The 20,009-nt window shown below is 33.7% G+C and overlaps 1 protein-coding gene across 2 annotated transcripts in view; it reads left to right on the top strand.

Annotated features, from left to right (window-relative positions):
* Window positions 1-20,009, top strand: part of CDH8 (cadherin 8) — a 147,746-nt gene that overhangs the window by 111,056 nt on the left and 16,681 nt on the right. Inside the window, exons 10-12 of one of the 2 annotated variants that reach the window (XM_084533240.1) lie at window positions 2,301-2,422; window positions 8,682-8,799; window positions 16,632-16,756. In XM_084533240.1, coding sequence (XP_084389366.1) covers window positions 2,301-2,422; window positions 8,682-8,799; window positions 16,632-16,726 — 335 coding nt within the window. In that variant the 3' untranslated portion in view covers window positions 16,727-16,756. The remainder of the gene's footprint in view (window positions 1-2,300; window positions 2,423-8,681; window positions 8,800-16,631; window positions 16,757-20,009) is intronic. The other variant, XM_084533239.1, reaches the window with a different exon arrangement.

The raw sequence follows: 20,009 nt of genomic DNA, 5'->3' as shown, positions 1-20,009 counted from the left end.
TTATTTTCACTTAGTATGAAGTGAAAATCCATTGAAAAATTTGCAATGACAAAATAATACAATGTGTTCATGTGGTCGGCAGTACAAGCAGTAGATAAAATTCCCTCACCATCTCTCTTTCTCAGCAATACATTTCATCAAAATCACAAGAACCCTAATAGGTAGCGGGTATCCCCTTGTTTGGAGATTTCCAAACAACTAGTTGGGCCTCTCTTGTGTTTAGTAGATTAATTTTTTAAATGAATTCTCATCAAGTTTCTAAATATAATATCTTTAAATTTAATGTTTGTATTTCTGATGAAAGACAAACATTTTGGGGGCAGTCACAGGGGACATGAATAATTTCTTTAGAAGCTTATCTAATTAATTACATTTTTCTGTAATGTCTTTAAAATTTGAACTGCCATCATTTCATTAATTTAGATAAAAGTAAATCTTTAGTGTTTAAATATGACACTAGTGCTGAGAATTCTGATAAGCTAGAAATTCATTGTCTTTATTTTTATCAAGTTAAGATCAAATGTGTTTTAAATGTTCAGAATTCATTATTTGCATATTAACATTTATTTGACTTCAAATACATTATTATTTCATGGCATAAGTGTTCACCTCACCTATTAATAAGTAAGATCATATGATGTGAAACTGATATAAATATTATTCTTATAATATTTCAGAGGTGGGGGAAGGTTCTTTCTCTTCCGTAACACATCTTTTTCAAAACTAAAACTTGTGACTCCTTCAAATGGGAAGTATTTAAAGTCTGATGTCCTGTAATCCTCCATATACAATACAGGTGGAATTTGAGTATTTCCTGCCATCCAGCAAGTGTAACGCCTTTATAGATGAAGCCTCAAAAATTATGATTGTTTTTAGCATGCAAGGAAAAAAAAATATGCAAGAGGAAGGATTTGATTAAGTCACAACACAACTAACTTTGATGGAAAACACAAAAATAGACTGTATTCTGTGGTTCTTCCTGTAATCATCTTTACCACTTGTAGGACTGCTACCAGCCACATCACTGGCCTCCAGTCCACTGGCAAAGCCTAACCTACTTTAATTTTTAAAATTTATTATTACAGGTACACGGAGTACAAGTCAATAGCAACTTCTTTCCTGCTCCCAAGAATTAATTCTTTTTTCTCCTAAGTCAGTTCTGTATTGTTAGAAAATGGAACCCATATAGACTGCTAAGTTGTCACATAAGAACATTGAAACCCCTGACTCTTAACGCAGGAGCTTTTTCACCTGTAGTAAGAATTTAGGTGAAAGCACATACCTAAATTAGTCTGACCTGCAGTTTAATTCATGTAGCGTGCAATTATTCAATTTGTTAATTTATAAGCGCAATAAAATATTGTGCTGTAAGCTTATATTCAGTAAAAAATGGATTTTGAAACTAGGATTGGGTTACTTGCACAGGCATGCATGTCCTCTAGAACATTTTTTAAAACTTCAAATCAGCTAGTCTTCTCAGTTTAAGTAAAGTTCATGTATTTGCTTTTTGGGGAAAAATCATAAAACCTAAAATATTTATTAATAGTCTCTTAAAATAAACTAACTATGCTGAATTGGAGAAAAGACTAGAAACGGAGTGAAATTTATTCAAAGTAGAATGCAAACTGTTGCTTTAGCTTGTCTTTACTTACAGCTTAATAAGATTATTCTACTCTACAATGATAAACTCCTTTATGCAAAATGGTTTTATATTATAAATGATGAGGTGTTATTTCAGTGAAGAACAATGATCACAGGTTATATTTTTGGTTAGCTGCACATGAATCAAAGCACTTTACTAGTCCAAAGTGCAATCTAGTTTTACCTATGTCAGTCTTACAACGTTCTTTTTTCACAATGTGGGTCTCCACATTAATAGTATTTATAATGAAGAAATAATAGATGTGCAGTCAGAAATACTAATAGAGTAAAATGCTCTGTGCTCTGCCAAAGATAAACAAAGAAATAAATCTCTGTTGTTTACAGCCTTCCCTTTTCCATGTATAATGGACTTTATCAATAAAACAATACAAACTTCATCAAAGAAAAATCTTACCAATTTAGTGCAAGAAGTGTCTTCACTGAGCTAATCTCCAACAAACGCTGTTTACAATAGGGGTGTATTTATTCTTTTCAACCATAAAATACTGGCCATCCATCTTTATCTCATGCTTTAACTCTACAATCCATTACAGATAAGACAACCCAATCAAGCATGGACAGTATGGTTTCTATTGAAGAATTTGTGTCAAACCCAGATTAAATCTGTTTAACTTTTATGCTATGATTTCTTTTCTTAGGGAACCACAGTCAAGTGTCCCGGGTGCCTGTTGCTATCAAAGTTCTTGATGTAAATGACAATGCTCCTGAGTTTGCGTCAGAACATGAAGCATTTTTATGTGAGAACGGGAAGCCTGGACAAGTAAGTATCTCCACGGTTTTTGAAGTAATTTATTTTTGAGTAATTTTTGAGTAATTCTGTGTGAGAGAACGGGGTGCAGTTTCTTCCTGACAATTTGTCTTATCATTATTCCCAAAATATGTGCCTATGTTCTTGCTTACTATAAATATTCATTTAAGATATATCTGTGATCATGTTCTCTGGTAGATCTTTCTATACATGGACATATATGTTTTATTTATTTTTTTTTTTTAAGTTTTAAAGTAAAAGTGTGTCAATATCCAGAAGAAATATCTAAAGCCTTTAAGCTTCCACTGTTTCCAGTCTTTTTGATGGAGCTCATCACTTCATAAATTCATGTACTTTAATAGTTAAAAATATAATTCAGCCTGAATCTCATTTCAGACATTGAACTATATTGCAGCTTGTCATAGGTATAATTTAGAAGAAAAACTTAAAACAATAAAACCATTTTCCTCTGTCTATATCTCAGTTATTATCTCAATCTAATTCTTACTCAGTTTTCTATGAAAATTGGAAAAGAAAAGAAAAAAAAAAAAAAAGAAAGAAAACCAGAACTTGGTGGAAAGTCAGGTAATTTGTAAACAAGTTTAATGTGTTAAAAGAGAGACAGGGTGTTGGAGAACTTGAGTTCCACATTTTTCTTACGTCTCAGGGAAGAAAAAAATAAATGATTTTGCACGTTATTTCCTTCTTAATTTGATGAAATTAGACTGTTGGCAAAGAAATTTACAAAACACTACAAGGTAAAATAAATGTAACTAGACTTCAAAAGCAAGGTTTAACACCTGTAGCTCTTTTCAAGGGAAATTAAACAGATTTCTTAAAGAGCATCCATTTTTATGACAAATGTACAGAATAAGGGAAGACTATTTCTTGTCATATAAATTGCAAGGTAAAGATTGAAGAAAATTTAGACTTTCATAAAACGAGGCAGTAACTGAGATTTAACTTTTGTCCAACTTGAGAAATACAGTATGTTATAGCAATTCACTGTTTTTAAACTTTATTTCTAGCTTGTGACATTTTATTTAAATAAACAGCAGCTGACAGCATGACACTAGACTTGTTAATCCAACTATTCCTGTGTCTCGTGGGTGTTAGGCATTGAATTCACTACTTTCCAAAATAGGTTACCTGACAATGAAGTTATAAATTATATTATTTTAGTACTACTAAATGACAACCTATATAGTAGTATGATGATCTACCTCTATCAAATCTGGATTGTTACTGATGATTTGACTCTCTAGCACCCCTTTTTGTTAATTAAAAAGGTGTCAAAAAGATGTCACTTAAGAAAGAAAAATTCTGTCTAACCACTGAAAAGATTATTGAAATGTACCCTGAAGTGCAGACATTTCTCAGCAGACAGTTATGTTACAGTTGGTACTGAAGTTCCTCTAGTTCAGAGTGGTTTTCTGTTTGCTCAGGGTGGATTTCAGATGCTGAGTAGTTATGTTTTGTATGATATATTAAATCGTAATGAGAATAGCTTTATCCAGGGCTCAGTAAGCTTCCCTGAAGTCAGCAAGATACGTTGCATTGTGTTTTCTGTATATATTTATCTATCAAATTTCAGGTTTAAAAGATTTGAAATATCTTTCCACCATTTTCACTTTGGAATAAAACAATAAATGACATAATTGGCAGTCAGCTGCTAAAAGCGGTTTTTGTTTAAGTATTTATGGACAACTTTTGTTAAACCATATGTTATTCTTCAACCTCATCATCACTTACACTCTTGATCTGACGGCAGATGTCTCTTCTCTTGAGCATGAATCCTCATGTGAACTTTATACATGGTTATTCAGTATGCTACCAGCATGGATGAGGTGTCACTGATCCTGCAATTTATTCTGTTTTAATCAAATAACATTAAGGGGACAGTAAGTATGCAGCAGTCCAGAATAATCAAGGTTAGATTCTGAATAAAAGTTGTCATTTAAAATATATTTGTTCCAGTAAAGATTTCCGTATCTATACTACTGGGTTATTTTTTCTTGTGCTCATTATTCTATATTCAAATTTTGGAATAAATCATATTAATCAGTCACAATGTAGAATTCCAGAAACAAAATATGTCACTGCTACAAAACAGTTAATGTGAGAACCACCATTTACATAGTAGCAAAAGCCTAATCTGGATGTTTCTTCAAAGTTTAAACTGAAATGTTAGATATACAGAAAAGGCACAGTCGTGTTGTGGTATTTCAATGTATTTACATTTACAGTTCAGCTTAAATATAAGTTTAAATCAAATTTGAATCACCATAAAGGAGATTACATCTGAACCTTCTCTGAGACATTATTTGCAGCCCCTAAATATATTGACTGAACCTTCTATTCCCGTTCAGTTTCTAAGTGTTCTATTTTGGGTTCTGATATAATTGCGAGTGGCAAGTGCAGCTGCTGGTGATGTGACAGAATGTATTAAAAACTGTTGATGTATAACATTGCCAGATGCACTTGCTTTGTTTTAACCTACCTCTAACAGTAGTACAGCTAGTAGGAAAGGAAAGGGAGGAAAAGAGGAAATGTTTGTCCATGCACATATTCCTGTGCTCCTTGTGCATTTTTACACACAAAGGAAAGTTGCTATAAGTGTTCTTTGTCAGTTTCAGGAGAAAAACAGATTTGAACATACTGTTGCAGTACTTCTAATCTAACAATGAACCAGCTCATCCATTTACATAAAGCTAAAGCCAGAACACTGTTTTCCCCTACTCCTAGAATAGAACATCTGTATTGCTGCATAAAGGAAAGTTCCTCCCACACTGTTCCTAGGTCCAGACCCAGTTTTCTCCACTAAAGTGCTGTTTGCTCAAAACAAAGCTACAGAATTTTCATACACTTAAATAGCATAGACAATCATGTGCCAGTGCTTACCCTTGTGTGTAAACTAAGCCAGTATAAAACCAAATCCAATTTTCCCTGAGTCTCTCACCATTTATTTCTATTCTATTTAGTTATCCCAATAGCATGGATTGGCTTTTTCTGATGTTAGAAATCTTCAGATAGATCTTTGTCTCCCTGAAGAGGCAAAATTCATGCAAAGGGCAACATGCAGGTTCTAGCAGTAAATGGCTGGCCCTAGGTGAAAAGGCAAAGTAAAAATTGTACCATAACAAGTCTACTGCTCATAGTGTTATGAATATACAAAGTAATTAAGAGAGAACCATGAGCACCAGTGTAACTACAGAATTTTTTTCAGAGTAGGCAGAACAGTTTTGAGAGAAGTAGGGAAGAGCTTAGTAATTATAAGGAACCGTTTTGATTCAGACAAGTTGCATCACAGGGAAAGACTTCTACACAGTATCATATATTAAAGTCACATGTACACAATGTGTAGTCACATTGATAATAACTTTGTTTTTCTATTTATCCTTCTACATCATTCATTATGATTATACTAGTAATCTTTATACATATTTTTTCAGGCATATTTGGCTATGTAGAAATGTAATACAAATTTGCAGACTATAATGCTGAGTTGTCCTAGGGGATCATTTAAGTATTAATTTCAATCCAGAGTTGCTTGTTAAGCAAAATATGTTCATTTACTGTGTTCCTAGTAAGTATATGTACAGAATCAAATATATCCATGAATTTTTAATATAACATCAAAGTTGAAAATTTATTTAGAATAATTTCAAAAATTTCAAGATTTAACAGCTGAAGGGATATTAACTTTCACTCTAGTGCTTACAGATAAGCAGTTCAGAAATCAGTTTTCATTTTAATTATTATTATAGACCAGTTTCATTATATGAAACACCTTTGTTCTGCATTTTTTTTACTAGGAAAAAAAAAAAAAGAAATCTATAGTGATAGGGATGGCAGGACAGCTCTAGAAGTTCCTCTACCACATTATGTACAACAAATCAAGATAAATAATCTTCCATTACACTATCACACAACACTGACCAGTAAATCATGTTCCTCAGCATATTAAAATGTGGTAATGAGAATTAGTGGACTTTTCTCACTCCTACAGAGTAAAAGCTACAGCAGCTTTCTATCACTGTATATATATTATGCTTTTTTCCTTTTTTTTTTTTTTTTTTTTTTTTTTTTTTTTAAAGAGCTTACTTTAATGCAAACACACAAAGAAATAAGGTTGCTATGGAAACACTAACTCTTAATTCTTTGATGTGTGCATGTAACACAACAACTGTAGTATTTCACTAAGCTTGTCTTTTGCATATAATTTTATGTGCATTTTTAGAGAAAGAATTATTTGGTAAACAATGAGGGAAATGGATGGAAAGAAATGAAATATTAGGAAGAATTCTATAGGACATTAAAATATATCTGTTCCTTCAGAACAACAACAAAAAAAAAAAAAGAACAGCAAAAAAAGAAAAGAAAAGAAAAAAAAATAGCAAAGAATATGGTCAGTTTCTGTTTCTTGAAAATTTCCAATCTAGATTATATTCTAAGTGTATTTCAAAAAATTTTGGTGAGCTGAAAACCCATATCACTAACGCTTTTGGCTTCCAACTTACAGGTATGTTAACTGAAATCCTAGGGAAAGAGAATTTTTACAGTCAACTCTCCTATACAATGCTGAAAAGAATTAACAATTACATAGCCAGCAGAGATTAAATTGCATAATCATTGGAAAAACAGCAACTATTAAGTGCAGTTGATCCTCCAGTCTTTGCTGTGTCATTTTCTTTTTTCCCCATTGTTACTACATTGTAGCACTGTTTGAAAAACAGAACAGTCATAAAACCTATGTGCCAAAAATACTTGTTTGGAATTCCGTTCTAAATTGCTCTTACCTAAAATGCAGAATTTATAGTACCTAGTCCAGCCCTGGACCAGCCGCAGATGGGTAGTTTCCTTTTAGTTTAGTTTTGTTATGCCTCTACAAAGAGCAAGCTGAAAATATTCCATATAAGTGGGTTCATCTCTGCAGTGGGACAGATGATGTCTGCTTATAGTTTTACATCTGTTTACATCTTTTTCATGCTGTGTAGCTCTCTGTTAGAGAGCTACATAACAGGTCTGTCTGGAGACCTACTTCTTTAAGAAAAAGTTATGTTAGGCCTTCTTTTTCCAGCCTTTCTTCTAATACATGCATGTGAATCATGGTAATCAAGGTTTCCATCCTGGTAGATACAGTTATCAAAAATAATAATCTATTTATATCTAATTTGAACCGTCAAAAACTTTTTCAATGGATTATTGTTGATAAATCTTCCCTGCCCAGAATATATGATTGGGCAAGGAATTAATTGTCTCAACTTTCTTCCTAGGATTTCCTACAAATTATATATGCCTATATCAAAACCCACTCAAACATTTTTATATAAATAATTTGAAATATTTAAGTTTTGGTGCTAGTACTTGTCATTATCTAGTAAGATTTTATTCTTTGAGTCTTGAAGAACACAGAAGGAGGACTGTGATACTGAGTGTTATTGTATATGTAATATACATATTGATAGTCCTTTCCATTGCCATAAAACCAATATAAAATATTATTTATTAACATTGTGTTAGTAAAATGTTCAAAAAGTTCAAAAGTGTATGAATTTGGACAGAATCAGATTTTTTTTCTATTTTTATTCTAATATTTAAAAATGAAATTTGTACTGTTGCCTAATTTGAAATTAATTTAGCCTACCAGCCTACCAAATTTTGTATCCTAACTTTAGTGCCCTGCATTATTTTGTGAATCACTTTTTAATAACTTTTTTCAAAGCAAACTTGTGTTCCTAATACAGGAATAACTGAGATTTTATTAAAACTAAGGGAAAAACAAACAAACAAAATTTTTTTCACAACTCCACTTACAAAATTATATATTTATAGTTAAGTTATTCATTTTATAGATATTCACATTGAGGAAATTATTAAAAATATATTATACATATTGGTCCAGTAAGTAGCATTGCTATATAATGAAAGACTGCTGTAAGCATCTTGAGTGTTTCTGAATCACATTCTTCCCCTTCTTTATTGCTGAATAATGATTACTTGCCTAAACTGCAGCAGTTTTTACTGGCCTTTCTTATATACCCATCTTTCCTTGCTCTCTGCCTCCTCTTTCTGGAAACACTTTAGATCCATAGTCACCATTTCTCAGATTTTCAATCTAACATCTTTAATAGCCTTGCAAGCTTATACATTTGCACTTTTAGTCTGGCACATAGAGAAGTGAGAATGTGTTCTATAGAATGGAATGTTCTTTACAATATGTATGTTTAACAGGAGTCTGAATATATAATGAGATCCTTTTCTGTTACAGGTAATTCAGATTGTCAGTGCTGTTGACAAAGATGATCCTAAAAATGGGCATTACTTCCTATATAGTCTTCTTCCTGAAATGGTCAACAATCCAAATTTCACCATCAAGAAAAATGAAGGTAAATATAAAATATATGTACTGTGTACCTGAATTAATTTGGTTGAAATTGCCTTGTTGACTTCCAGTTACTTTAACAGTTTGTCCCTTGGGCAATTAAAATATAGATAATCTGTTTAATGGTACCTTAATTAAATCTCTTAAACCATTGCCAGTATTTTTACAGTAGATAAGAAAGTAAATTGAATACTGGATTTAGATCCAGAAGACAGCGCATTGCCTTAAATAAAAATTTATAGGATGGATTAGCTGCATGTTATATTGCTGTTACACTGAAATTCCAGCGATACACTGTAAGGTGAAAATCTGAAACTATGTTGATAAATAATGTTGGTCTTACATTGACTGGATTTAGATGGGAACATAAAATTAAATATCTGTTAAATCCCCCAAAGGAAATGCCTTTTAAGCCCGTTCGTTGTCTGCATGAAGGTTCCAGAGTATTTCAGTCAAGCACTTTTACTAGAAAGAGGAATCTGCTAGGTCAGCAAAGCCCAGAAGGGCACTTTGTATCACTATACTTCACAGCACTTCTGGAAGGGCATAATATCATTTTATAGTACTACAGAAGTTGAATTTCATGCATGATGGAAAAAAATGCCCATTTAAGCAATAGATTTAAGCAATAGATTTAAGCAATAGATTTAGACAGATACTTTTTTGGGCACACATATACTTGAAGGTCATGTGAGGAAGAGCTGGGAATAATTGCAAATGGTGTTATATGTACTTGTATTTTTTTGAATATTTGGCAAAGATTTTTCATCTCTTTTTTTTTTTTTTTTTTTTTTTTTTTAATTAAATAGCACCTGGTCAAGAATTTTAGTTAAGTTCAGTCTCTTATTTCTCTTATTTTAAATGAAATCTGTATTACTAATAGGAAGATGTATATGTGAGCATTGTATGTGCATGAGTGTAAAAGAAACCTAGGAAATGTCAAACAAAAAGAAAATATTTTCATTTTTTATTATTCTAGCTGTTTATTATTCTAGCTGTTCCAACCAAGATGGCACCATTTTGTTATATGATACTATAAAAACCTAAGTTCTTAAATCTGTTTAAATATATACCGATTTTTTTCTTTTCATTAGATGTTTTCTCTTCCAGCATTCACCAAGTTTGTCTCTACTTATATTTGTACTTTCATGTACTTAATAAATCCATCTATGTTTTCTGCACTTGCTGGAGAAGATTTAAAAAAAAAGCTCTTCAAAATCCATTTCATAATCATCAGTAGTGTAAATTGAATTAAGCATCCTGAATGTTAGTTGGTTTGGACCACACAGCATGACAAAATAAACAAAGGTCTTAGCATTTCTCTTCATGTTTAAATACTTAGCTCACATCACTAATTAGCCTTGTCCTTCCAATCTGTTACCCATATAAGACCCACTCTTACTTCTAGTCACAGCCAATGGCAAAGTGCCTCCTGACTTGAGTGGGTGTGAGGAACCTTTCCGTATAACGTATAGTCTAATTTTATAACATTGCTACACTTAGTTTTACGCTGGTAATTTTTTGTGCATTTTAATTGGTTAAATGTGTGTAAATCCTTTTAAAACCACCAACTGAAATCTCCTGGAAGCAAAAATGCACGTGAAAAGACTTTTCTGATATAATCCTTCAGCATGCAAAGATAAAATTTCCACTATAAGTATCATTATTTTCTAACAACATTGCTCAGCAAGGGATGCAGTGCATGGCTGATGCTAGAACATGAACTCCCACAAGAAGCAAATATTCCTGTCAAAGCCAAATCAGGGTATAATTTGGTTGGGGTGAGGTTTTATATCATTTAAACATCATAAATCTCTACTAAATCTTTATTTAGTTCTGCCACTTAAACACTGAACTTGAACATGACTTTGGCTTGTGTATATCTGCCAGATAAGCATCAATGATTATTTGTGAACTAACTCCATTGATCCTAAAAAAAAAAAAAAAAAAAAAAAAAAAAAACCAGAACTGATCAATCAAAATTCTCCTTAGTTGTACTAATAGTTGTACTTAGTTGTACTAATGCATGTTTGGACTGTCTAAAAGCCAGTTTGCTATGGGTCGTTAATGTAAGAAAATGCCTATAACAGAACCTGCTCTCATTTCTGGAGAAAGGTGTTTCTGAGGATTAGATCAGTGCACAACCCACTTAGGCTTGGAACTGGAAAACATTTCCTGACCCTGATGGTCAAAATCCTTGATGTCTTCCTGACTGTGACACCGCAGCCTTGACTTCCTTTCATGTTCCTAGCCCTGTGGATTAATTCAAGGCAGCAAAGATTGCCATGATTCCTGCAGAATAAATGCTGTCCTCTTATGGATCTTACAAATAGATTCCATTATCTCAGGAAATAAAACACAGAAACCCGATCTTTTATTTGCCAGCATTAGTGATTTTTAAAAGTTATTTTTCATATCTTGCCTTTCTCAAAATTCTCTCAAGAGCAGAGGTAACAAAAAGCACCCCTCAAGAGATTTTCTGAATTAATACTGTCCTTTTGGATTCTTAGTTTGTGCTTTAGATAGGATTGTGACATTTGGCAATTACTTCTGTACTTCACAAAATAATGATCACAAAATGAGATCTGTTGTCACTAGTATGGAAACAATGCATTTTGGCATCTGCTGGGGGAAGAAGGCTGCAATGCTCTGTTTCTTTCCCTCATACTAAGATGGAAGTATTTTGGAATTTTATCTTGCTTTATGGGATATAAGCTTAATCATTAACTCATGTACTCTGTTGCCTATGAGCTAATTCTATCGTTAATACTTTCCAGATTGCCCAAAGGCAAGTTCACAAGATACTTCAGTAATTAACTGTGCTCCCCAATTATACTACAAATATTCTGATAGACTACTTTGTTATTGCCAAATCCGTTTAACTGGGTGACACAATGGTATGTCTTCATCAGAAACCAGAAAACAAAAACAAATGCTACTTCCCAAAGATTAAATTATGTTTTGTAAAAATTATCCTGTGATCATAGCAGAATCTGTTCCTTTAATGGATATACCAACATCCTTTCTTTCTTTGTGCTGTTAAACTTGCATATTTACAATGTCTTCTGTGTAGACAGGATGTCCTAAAATAACTGAAGAGGCTGTAGTGTCTTTCTGATGTAAGTAATGTAAAAATGTAAGTTTAACTGTCATCATACATATCAAATGTCTGCAGATCATCTCTCAGCGATCTTTATTTCTCATGTCTCCTGATCTGTTCCTCCTGTTCTTTTTCCAGCTCAAATGTCTGCTACAGAGTAGTTTTTCTTAGGTTTTGTGCCTTGGCTAAATGGGCAACTACTGATAATCTGAAGGAAAACAATCTTACTGTCTCAAATTGTTATCTAAGGAACACATTTGGCCTACCAGATGCATAAACTTTTATCCCCTCACAAGAGAAATAATTAAATTGTGGTAAAAATGTAAGAAGTTAATGGAACAGGGGAAATCACGTAATGTTTTCTCTGTTGATCCAGGTGACTAAACCTGTGAGTCTATGCCATATCAAAGCCTTGACTGCACAAACTCAGACAGACTGCCTGATCGCTTACATTTCACGTCTCTGTGCTGGGATTCTGGAGAGAAGCAGAAATGGGAAAAATGATAATAAATGTTTTGTGTAGTGCTTCTGACAAACTTCAAACCAGCAAGAACCTAAAACTTAAGATGAAAATATCTGATGTTTAGACAGATGTTGATATATTCTAGCGATGTGTTGTTGAATCCTTAGCTGAATGTAATTAACTCGCGCAAAAAACTGTAGGAGCACAACGAATAACAAAACACTGACAGGAACTTAGATGACTGTTAAGTATTTTGTACTGTCATGGCATCAGTAACTTGAAATGAGACCTCTGGAAATGGAATTAGCATTTATTGACTGTTTTTTCAGGTGAGTGGTCTTCACAAAGCATTACCTAAAATCTAATGCCAGTACATTGATCGTCTCCTGCATGCTAAACAATACACTCACAGCAATACCTGTTGTCAGCATCCAATTCCTACTGTTCGTATGGTTTCCTTAGTTTATTCAAGTGAGAACAGAATTTTTTGCTAAAAGCATTTTCACAGATGTAAACATTTTGATATGCTGCCAATGCAATTTTTACTTTCAAAAACTAGCAAATACATCTTTGCCATAAAGTGACTTGAAGTTTTTCCCAAAAGATGTTCCCATTGCATTTCCATTTTTCTCATGCCAAATTCTGTTTCCTAACGGAATAAACCCTGAATAAAATGTTCTACAGTGCCTTTGATGCAACAGCTATTCTGGCAGAAGTAATGGTGCATCACTACTGTGTAAATGTGGTATTACACACCTCTAACTAGGGCTCATTTAGGAGCAGCAATCACAGGGTTGCTTGGAACATGGGCAGACCTTGTCCTTAGGGTTAAGAAAACCAACCTAATGGCACACATTTGTATTCCTGCAGATGTCCAATAGCCTTATAAGTAATCAGCCTGCCCTCTCCCCAAAATATTCAATGTCTTTCTGGAGCTCTGATTTTGGGCCAACCTGATTATCATGAGTGCAACAGAAAGAAAGAGTTTCTTTTGGTGGTGGTGGTGGTTTTTTTGTTTTGTTTTGTTTTGTTTTGTTTTCCAATTGAAACATATACTTCATTGTACTTCAGTGATGAACTGTTCCGTTCATTCTCTGTATCAAACTTAATATTTATGCTTAACCATGAATACTCTATTATACTTATGATACCTGTAACAGCTCCAAGAATATTCATGTTTAAATGCCCATTTCTTTTGTTCTTCCAATCTAGCAAGTTTAATCTGTCACTTGATCTGTGCTGCCTTTAAAGTAGTAGGCAACGTGTCATTCACTTAAAAGGAAATAGCCTGGTATTATAATCACTTCAATCACTAACTGGCTTGCATGCCTTTGGACACTATTGCACATCTTATTCAAAATTTGCTAGTTCTCATCACTGCCTCACCATTAATAAAGACATATTTCTAAACTATTTAGAAATTGCTAGAGAAGATAATACATGCAACCTCTCTCTCTTTTTGATGTCCTAGGTAAGAAAATAAAAGCAACTGATCAGAACTACTTAATTTTTGAAAGTATTTCTGTTTCATGGTGCTTTTAATATAATAAAACCTATTTTTTTCCACATCTTTTTCCTGAAAATATTTTTAGCAGCATCTGTCGAATGCATACCTGGAGGGCGAGTCTTTTGTTCCCACAAGAGACACATGCTAAAATGAGTTTCTTTCCCTGAATCAGTTTCCTTTTGCATTTCTTGATAAGTCTCTCTGCCATTGTCTCAGCTGCCAGCTAAAGCATCTTCTGTGGTTTTGATTGACTTTTCTTTCCAAATATATACCTCAGAAAGCTAAGAGGAGGCACTGCTATTTCATTGCCCTCCTTCCACGTTGCCCAATTTCAAAGTTAACCCACTGACCTCAAGTACAAATTGCCTTAGCAAGGACATCATTAAACCCATCTTTTCTTGATGGATGTACAATGAACATCTAGAATAACAGCACCCATATGGTCCCTTAGATAGGAGCTGTAAATCCTCTTCTTTGCAGTTTAATGCAATTTTTCAAGAGCCTTGGGAAACTTTGTGGCCCAGCTGCCATCCATGCCAGAGGGCGTTTCATGATAGCAATTCTTCAGGGAAAGCACATGCTTATATATTTCTGATGTCTGTAATTATCAACACCATATTTTTATACATCGATACTTGGACTTTCAAAGTACAGTTCTAATATGTCCCAAGTCACAAGGAATGCTTGCATAGCAATATGCATTCGTTGTGAAAGTAGTAGAGTTAAAAGTAAATTATACCTATGTATTAAAAAACAACAAACACAAACTGTTCTATAAGCTGGGATTTCTGTGCCAATCTGCCATCCACAGACACAGGTCATGTTTTCCAGGAGTGCTCATAATGAAGAAAAAAAAAAAAAACAAAAAACAAAAAACAAAAAAAAAAAAAAAAAAAAAACAAAAAAAAAAAAAAAAAAAAAAACAAAACAAAAAAAAACACGATATTATAAATAATATGCTATCAATCTTTTTTTTTTTTTTTTCTTCCCAGCATGGCGTTAAAAGTGGAGCTGTTTAAATAGCAAAGTTCAACATTTATAGAAACTGAGGATAACAGAACAATCTCAAGTTATTACTATTTTTAGAACGGTATAGTTAATAATGAACTGTTTAGTCCTATGGAACATTTTAGTTCTGTTGCTTCAGAGTATTTTGGTGTGAAATTGTATTTCAGAAAACTCCTATATTTTGGATATAAAATTACATTTCTCAGGTAAAAGTCAAAATGCTTTTTATAGACTCAAACTACTAAATTCTATGTATTATCTACAAGTTTAGATTACACTGCTGGGTCCAAGCCCAATTCTAAGAGTAATGTCTCAAGTGTTTCTTGGTCTATGTGCTGGAAAGCAAGTAAGAATTACAGTCCAGCTGTGTGGTGGTAAGAGAAACACTCTGCTGCTTAGCTCCTCCACTATTGGAGCAGGCAGGCAGAAAGATCGTGGCCTGAAAAAGAGAAGGACAGGTTCTAGCTTACAATCCATCAATAGCCAAAAAGTGGTATTCAGCTAGTACAAATGCTTTTCCTATGGTGTGTGTTTGCCTGAGGTAATAAATTTTGAGTCCCTGAAATAATTTGTTTTTCTAACAGAGGAAATGCTGTTCTGTATTTACTAAACTTAGCTTTCTTCATCCTTATTCCATAGACAATTGACCAGATTGAAAGTGCTTTGGATCAGAAATATTTTAGATCATTCTTTATAGGAAAAGTAACCAATGTTCTTATTTACATATCTGACAGAATTCTGAGATGCAGAGTCATCCTGTGGTTTCTGAAGAATCACAAAGATGAGCCCTTTTTGCTAGTGATAAAGTAATAAGCAATGCCAGGTGGATATCAGTACTATACATCTTTTGATAGTTCTCAAATTCTAGAAGACTGGTAGAATTTCAAGTTAATTATTATATCACCAAGGGACCCCAATACATTCCAGTAGTGCTCAGAAGTTCTGACTTGCCAGGCACTGAATGCATTTTCATTTCCATTGTATGATTTCACATTGTTGTTGAAGTTATATATTCAACTCCTTTCTACTATACCGTTTTGCAGTCCTAGTAAGGTTACGCTTCCCATGGTACAGTAGTGTTAGTCCCATCTAGTCTGAGAACATGATTGAAAATATTCTCAGTATATATCTTTCATACCTAATAGCTTTCTGCTTCCTTTCCCCCTTTTTTCTTTACTATTTCTATTACTTTACATCGCTATTGACTATGTTCCGTTGTTCCCTGATGTTCTGTTTTTCCTTGATGTTGAATATCAATTGAGTGCTATTTGAAACAACTTCTCTGGCATAGACGGATGTGATGTTATTTTCTGAAGTGAAGATTCCATTCATGTGGATGGGAAACCAGCATTTCTCCACTCCAATCCTTTTTGTGCCACTTTCTTCACTGACACCTGCTTCTGCTGTCTTTCCCATCTTTCTTCTTGCATGCAGATCACTGCTCTTTCTGGACTCCCTTCTAATTAGAACTACAGAACAGGTGAAGACTAAGTGCAGTTCCTCTGCAAACATACTTTTTAGTCTTATCTGGATGATTTACACCTTCTTACAATGGTTGTGTGCTTTTCAACACTTCGATAAGCTAAAAAACAAGATGAATTCTTCTTGGTGCCTTTAGCTGCTCTAGCTGAAAGTGAATGTCAGAAAAATAGAATCAGCTCTTCAAAGACTAACCTCAGCTACCAAGCTCCTCCACACTTTGACCATTCTGTCTATTCTGTCCATCTGAAACCTTATTCACTCCTCTCCTGTATTCAGGATGCAGGGCTCCAGACAGACAGATTCCCTCTCTCCTCCGCCCTAAGCCAGAAGTGATCCATCAAGTCTTCATTCGACTGGACAGGCCAACCTGATGAATGAACCAGCAAGGAGGGGGCCACCTGGTAAGCCAATTGTCCAATTTGAGGCATCTCTAGGCTCTTCTTCACAGCTCTTCTGTGTTCCCCAGCAAGTCTGTACTTTTTACAGTTTTGCTGCTGGTAAAGTGTTTCTCTGGGAGCAGTTCTGTTCCTAATGCTGTTTAATTTTTCAGCACTGTTTTAGTTTAGCTCTGTGATGACAACTTCTTTCCAACCCTCACAAATGTAAACCTTTATACAACTACAGAAGAGTTGTATATACAGAGTGGAAAATAAGAGTAATTTCCACAGCATTATACCCTTGCAGAAAAAGTATTTTCTATTATGTAAATTGATCACAATTACATAGATATTTCAGGACATCAATCTAAACATGACCCAGTCCAAAACAACACAAAATGTGAGTGAGGAAAACCAGGATAATACTGTATATACGTGTATACAGCATACTATTATGCATACATGACCGAAGAGACTTTTACTTCACTTATTCTTAATTTTTTATTTGTGCTGCTAGCACAAATAATGTTGCCAAGGCATCAATTATGTTTCATTTTGTAAATCAAACTAATTAAGAACCAGATGCAATCTGAGTGAAAAAGATCTGAGGTCAGTGTTGTGTACCATATGTATGACAGTGCTTACTCATGATGAGGAGATGGATTGGACAGCTGTGAATCTTCCTGCTGTAGGAGTTTTATCATGCCCAGACAGTGTAACATACTTATCTTTTTCCAGTTAAATTATTTAATTTCATAATAAAAGTAAAGAAAGGTGAGCAACACTGACATTACTTTAAAAGAGTAAGTACATAAAAGGTTGTGAAAACGAAAGAGAAGAGGAAAAGATTTTGGCCAGCAAATTATCATGAAAATAAATTTCTTTTAGTAATGATGATGTGCAACATGGTTGAAAGAAACAATAGAGATAAGAACAAATTGAATCCTCAGTATGAGTTAATTTCAGCAACATAGTGAAGAAAATAATAACAATTTGGTGTCTCAAAACAGCACAGCTTAGCAAAAAGAAAGGTGTGGTTCTTACTGAGTACAAAACTTCTGTGTTAGTTTTTAACAGGACAACAGCAAGATCCACAATTACTATCCTTCTGGAATTGGTCTTTCCTGTTAAACATTGCTTAAATAGCCCTTTACTTATCAAGGGCTCCCTAAAAACATAACTCCTTGAAATGTAACAGCAACCATGATAGTTACATTATAGGACTTCAAATGTATTTCATAGTAGTATTTGCCTCCTCTCTTATCTGTGTCTAGTTTTAAAATCACTGATATGTAGTCGAATATGGCAGCAAAAACACATCTATTTTGTGAAATATTTCTGCATAGGAAAATGGAAATTCAGTTACTGTCTCCTTTCTCTTCCCTTACACTTCCCTATTCATTGTTTTATTACAAGTGTTATATTTATTTCTTTTTTCTTAAACAAACAAAATAGAAACAAAATTTATATATATGGAAGTTGGAAAAGAAGTTCCAGACTTTTTAATGTGGTAATGTCTGTTTGGACAGACTATTTCCAATGTCTTCTCCACTTCTGATCTGTAAGTTAGCATATGGACAGCAGACATGTGCTCCTTACATCTCACAAGTTGTTTGTGTTTTAAAATGCTATGATTATATATGCAGATTAGTAAGCTTAGTACTATTTAATCACATTAAAATAAAGTTCTAACATACATTTTGCTTTAATGTTAGGTGAATTAACCAAGTTGTTGTCCTAGATGGGCAGATCAGCTTTCATGAAAGCGTAGGTCTTTAACAAGTGGGAGTGAGAGGAGAAGTCTGCATAACGGTTCATCACTATCGTTTGTCATGTTTGCTACGCTTACTAGGTTCTCTGAATGATGTAGTATTTCTTCAGCTGACAGTTTGCATTGGGAATCTAAGGTGCTTATAAAACAGAAATATTTTTCTCACAAAAAAAAAAAAGATCACAGGATCTGTTGAAGAAGATATATAAAATCTCTGAAGTGTATTGCATTGCTTAGACTATGCAGGAGTAATCCCTTCCACTGCTCCACGCCATATGTTTCTTTGTATGTTTTTTTGTTGGTTTCTCTGTCTGTCTTTTTGTTTGTTTTATAATTAACTGCATATAGGATATATGGAGATAAGTTTACATGTTTTTAATCATCTATCTTCTGAAAACATATTAAGAGATTTCTGTCAAAGTAGAACTTCTGGTTTCTTAGTGGATCCTCCATGTTTTCTGCATAGAACAACTCCTGAGGTGGAAGTGTTCATGGGCAATGCACTGCCTATGTTTTATTGATTGAGAGCAGGTTTAAATCACTCGGTAGGAGGGACGATGTCCCAGAGCTGAAGTTTCTGCTGGGGCCTCTGCCCTGTCGCCATCTCAATATATTACTGTATTACCTTAACAATATTACCTTATTATCTTAACAAGTTGCTTTCAGCTCACTGTTAGGTTTTCTTTTATTTTGAATATATGCATTTTCTTTCTAAGTAGCTATGTAATTATGGCACGAAACCATATTCTTCCTTGTTTTGTGCCTTATAAATTTATTGGTTGCTCTTGTAATGGAATGCTTTGCTTTATCATGCTCTAATATATGCTGTTGAGGGGAAATTACAATTTATTTATTATTGGTTTTAGTTGTACTTTTCTTTTGCCATTTAATGAGAAACTAGCTAGTAGTCCCATTTTGAAGTTGCAGTTGCAGTAAAGATTAAAAACCACCCACTTTTCCACTAGAGTGAGAATTTAAATAGGCTAAAAATGGAAAAAGAAAGAAAAAAAAAAAAAAAAAAAACCAAAAAAAAAAAAACAGAAATCATCACATATTAGCAGTTAATTTTTTCTTCTGATTAGTAAAATGTTAATTTTATTAATCTGTGTTATAATAAATCCACCATACAGCACATAGAAAGTATACAGACTGTTTGAACATGGTTCCTCCATGAAGATGGAAGGTATTCATTTTTCACACTTAGCCAAAAGGCTCGTCTAAACAGACTACTGAAAAGCATTGTAATGTGATTGAAAAGGACAAGGACCATGTACCAGTTTGCACCCTGTTTTGAACCAATTACACAAGTGGTGTACAGGAAGAAAGTAATTATTACTGGAATCAGTCATTCTTCATAGGAGGAGACCATTACATTGCTTATTACATGGACTGTATGTCTATGCATTCTCCTGAAGCTGTCTGATGTGATCACATTTATTCCATACCCCTTCATTTCATCCTCACTCCTTTCAAGGCTGTATTTCTTTGGCAAGAGCAACTACAGTA

The sequence above is a fragment of the Aythya ferina genome (assembly GCF_964211825.1).
Source record: "Aythya ferina genome assembly, chromosome: 12".
NCBI classification, from domain to species: domain Eukaryota; kingdom Metazoa; phylum Chordata; class Aves; order Anseriformes; family Anatidae; genus Aythya; species Aythya ferina.
The sequence above is the reverse complement of the archived record's forward strand: the minus strand, read 5'-3'. Positions and strand labels throughout refer to the sequence as shown.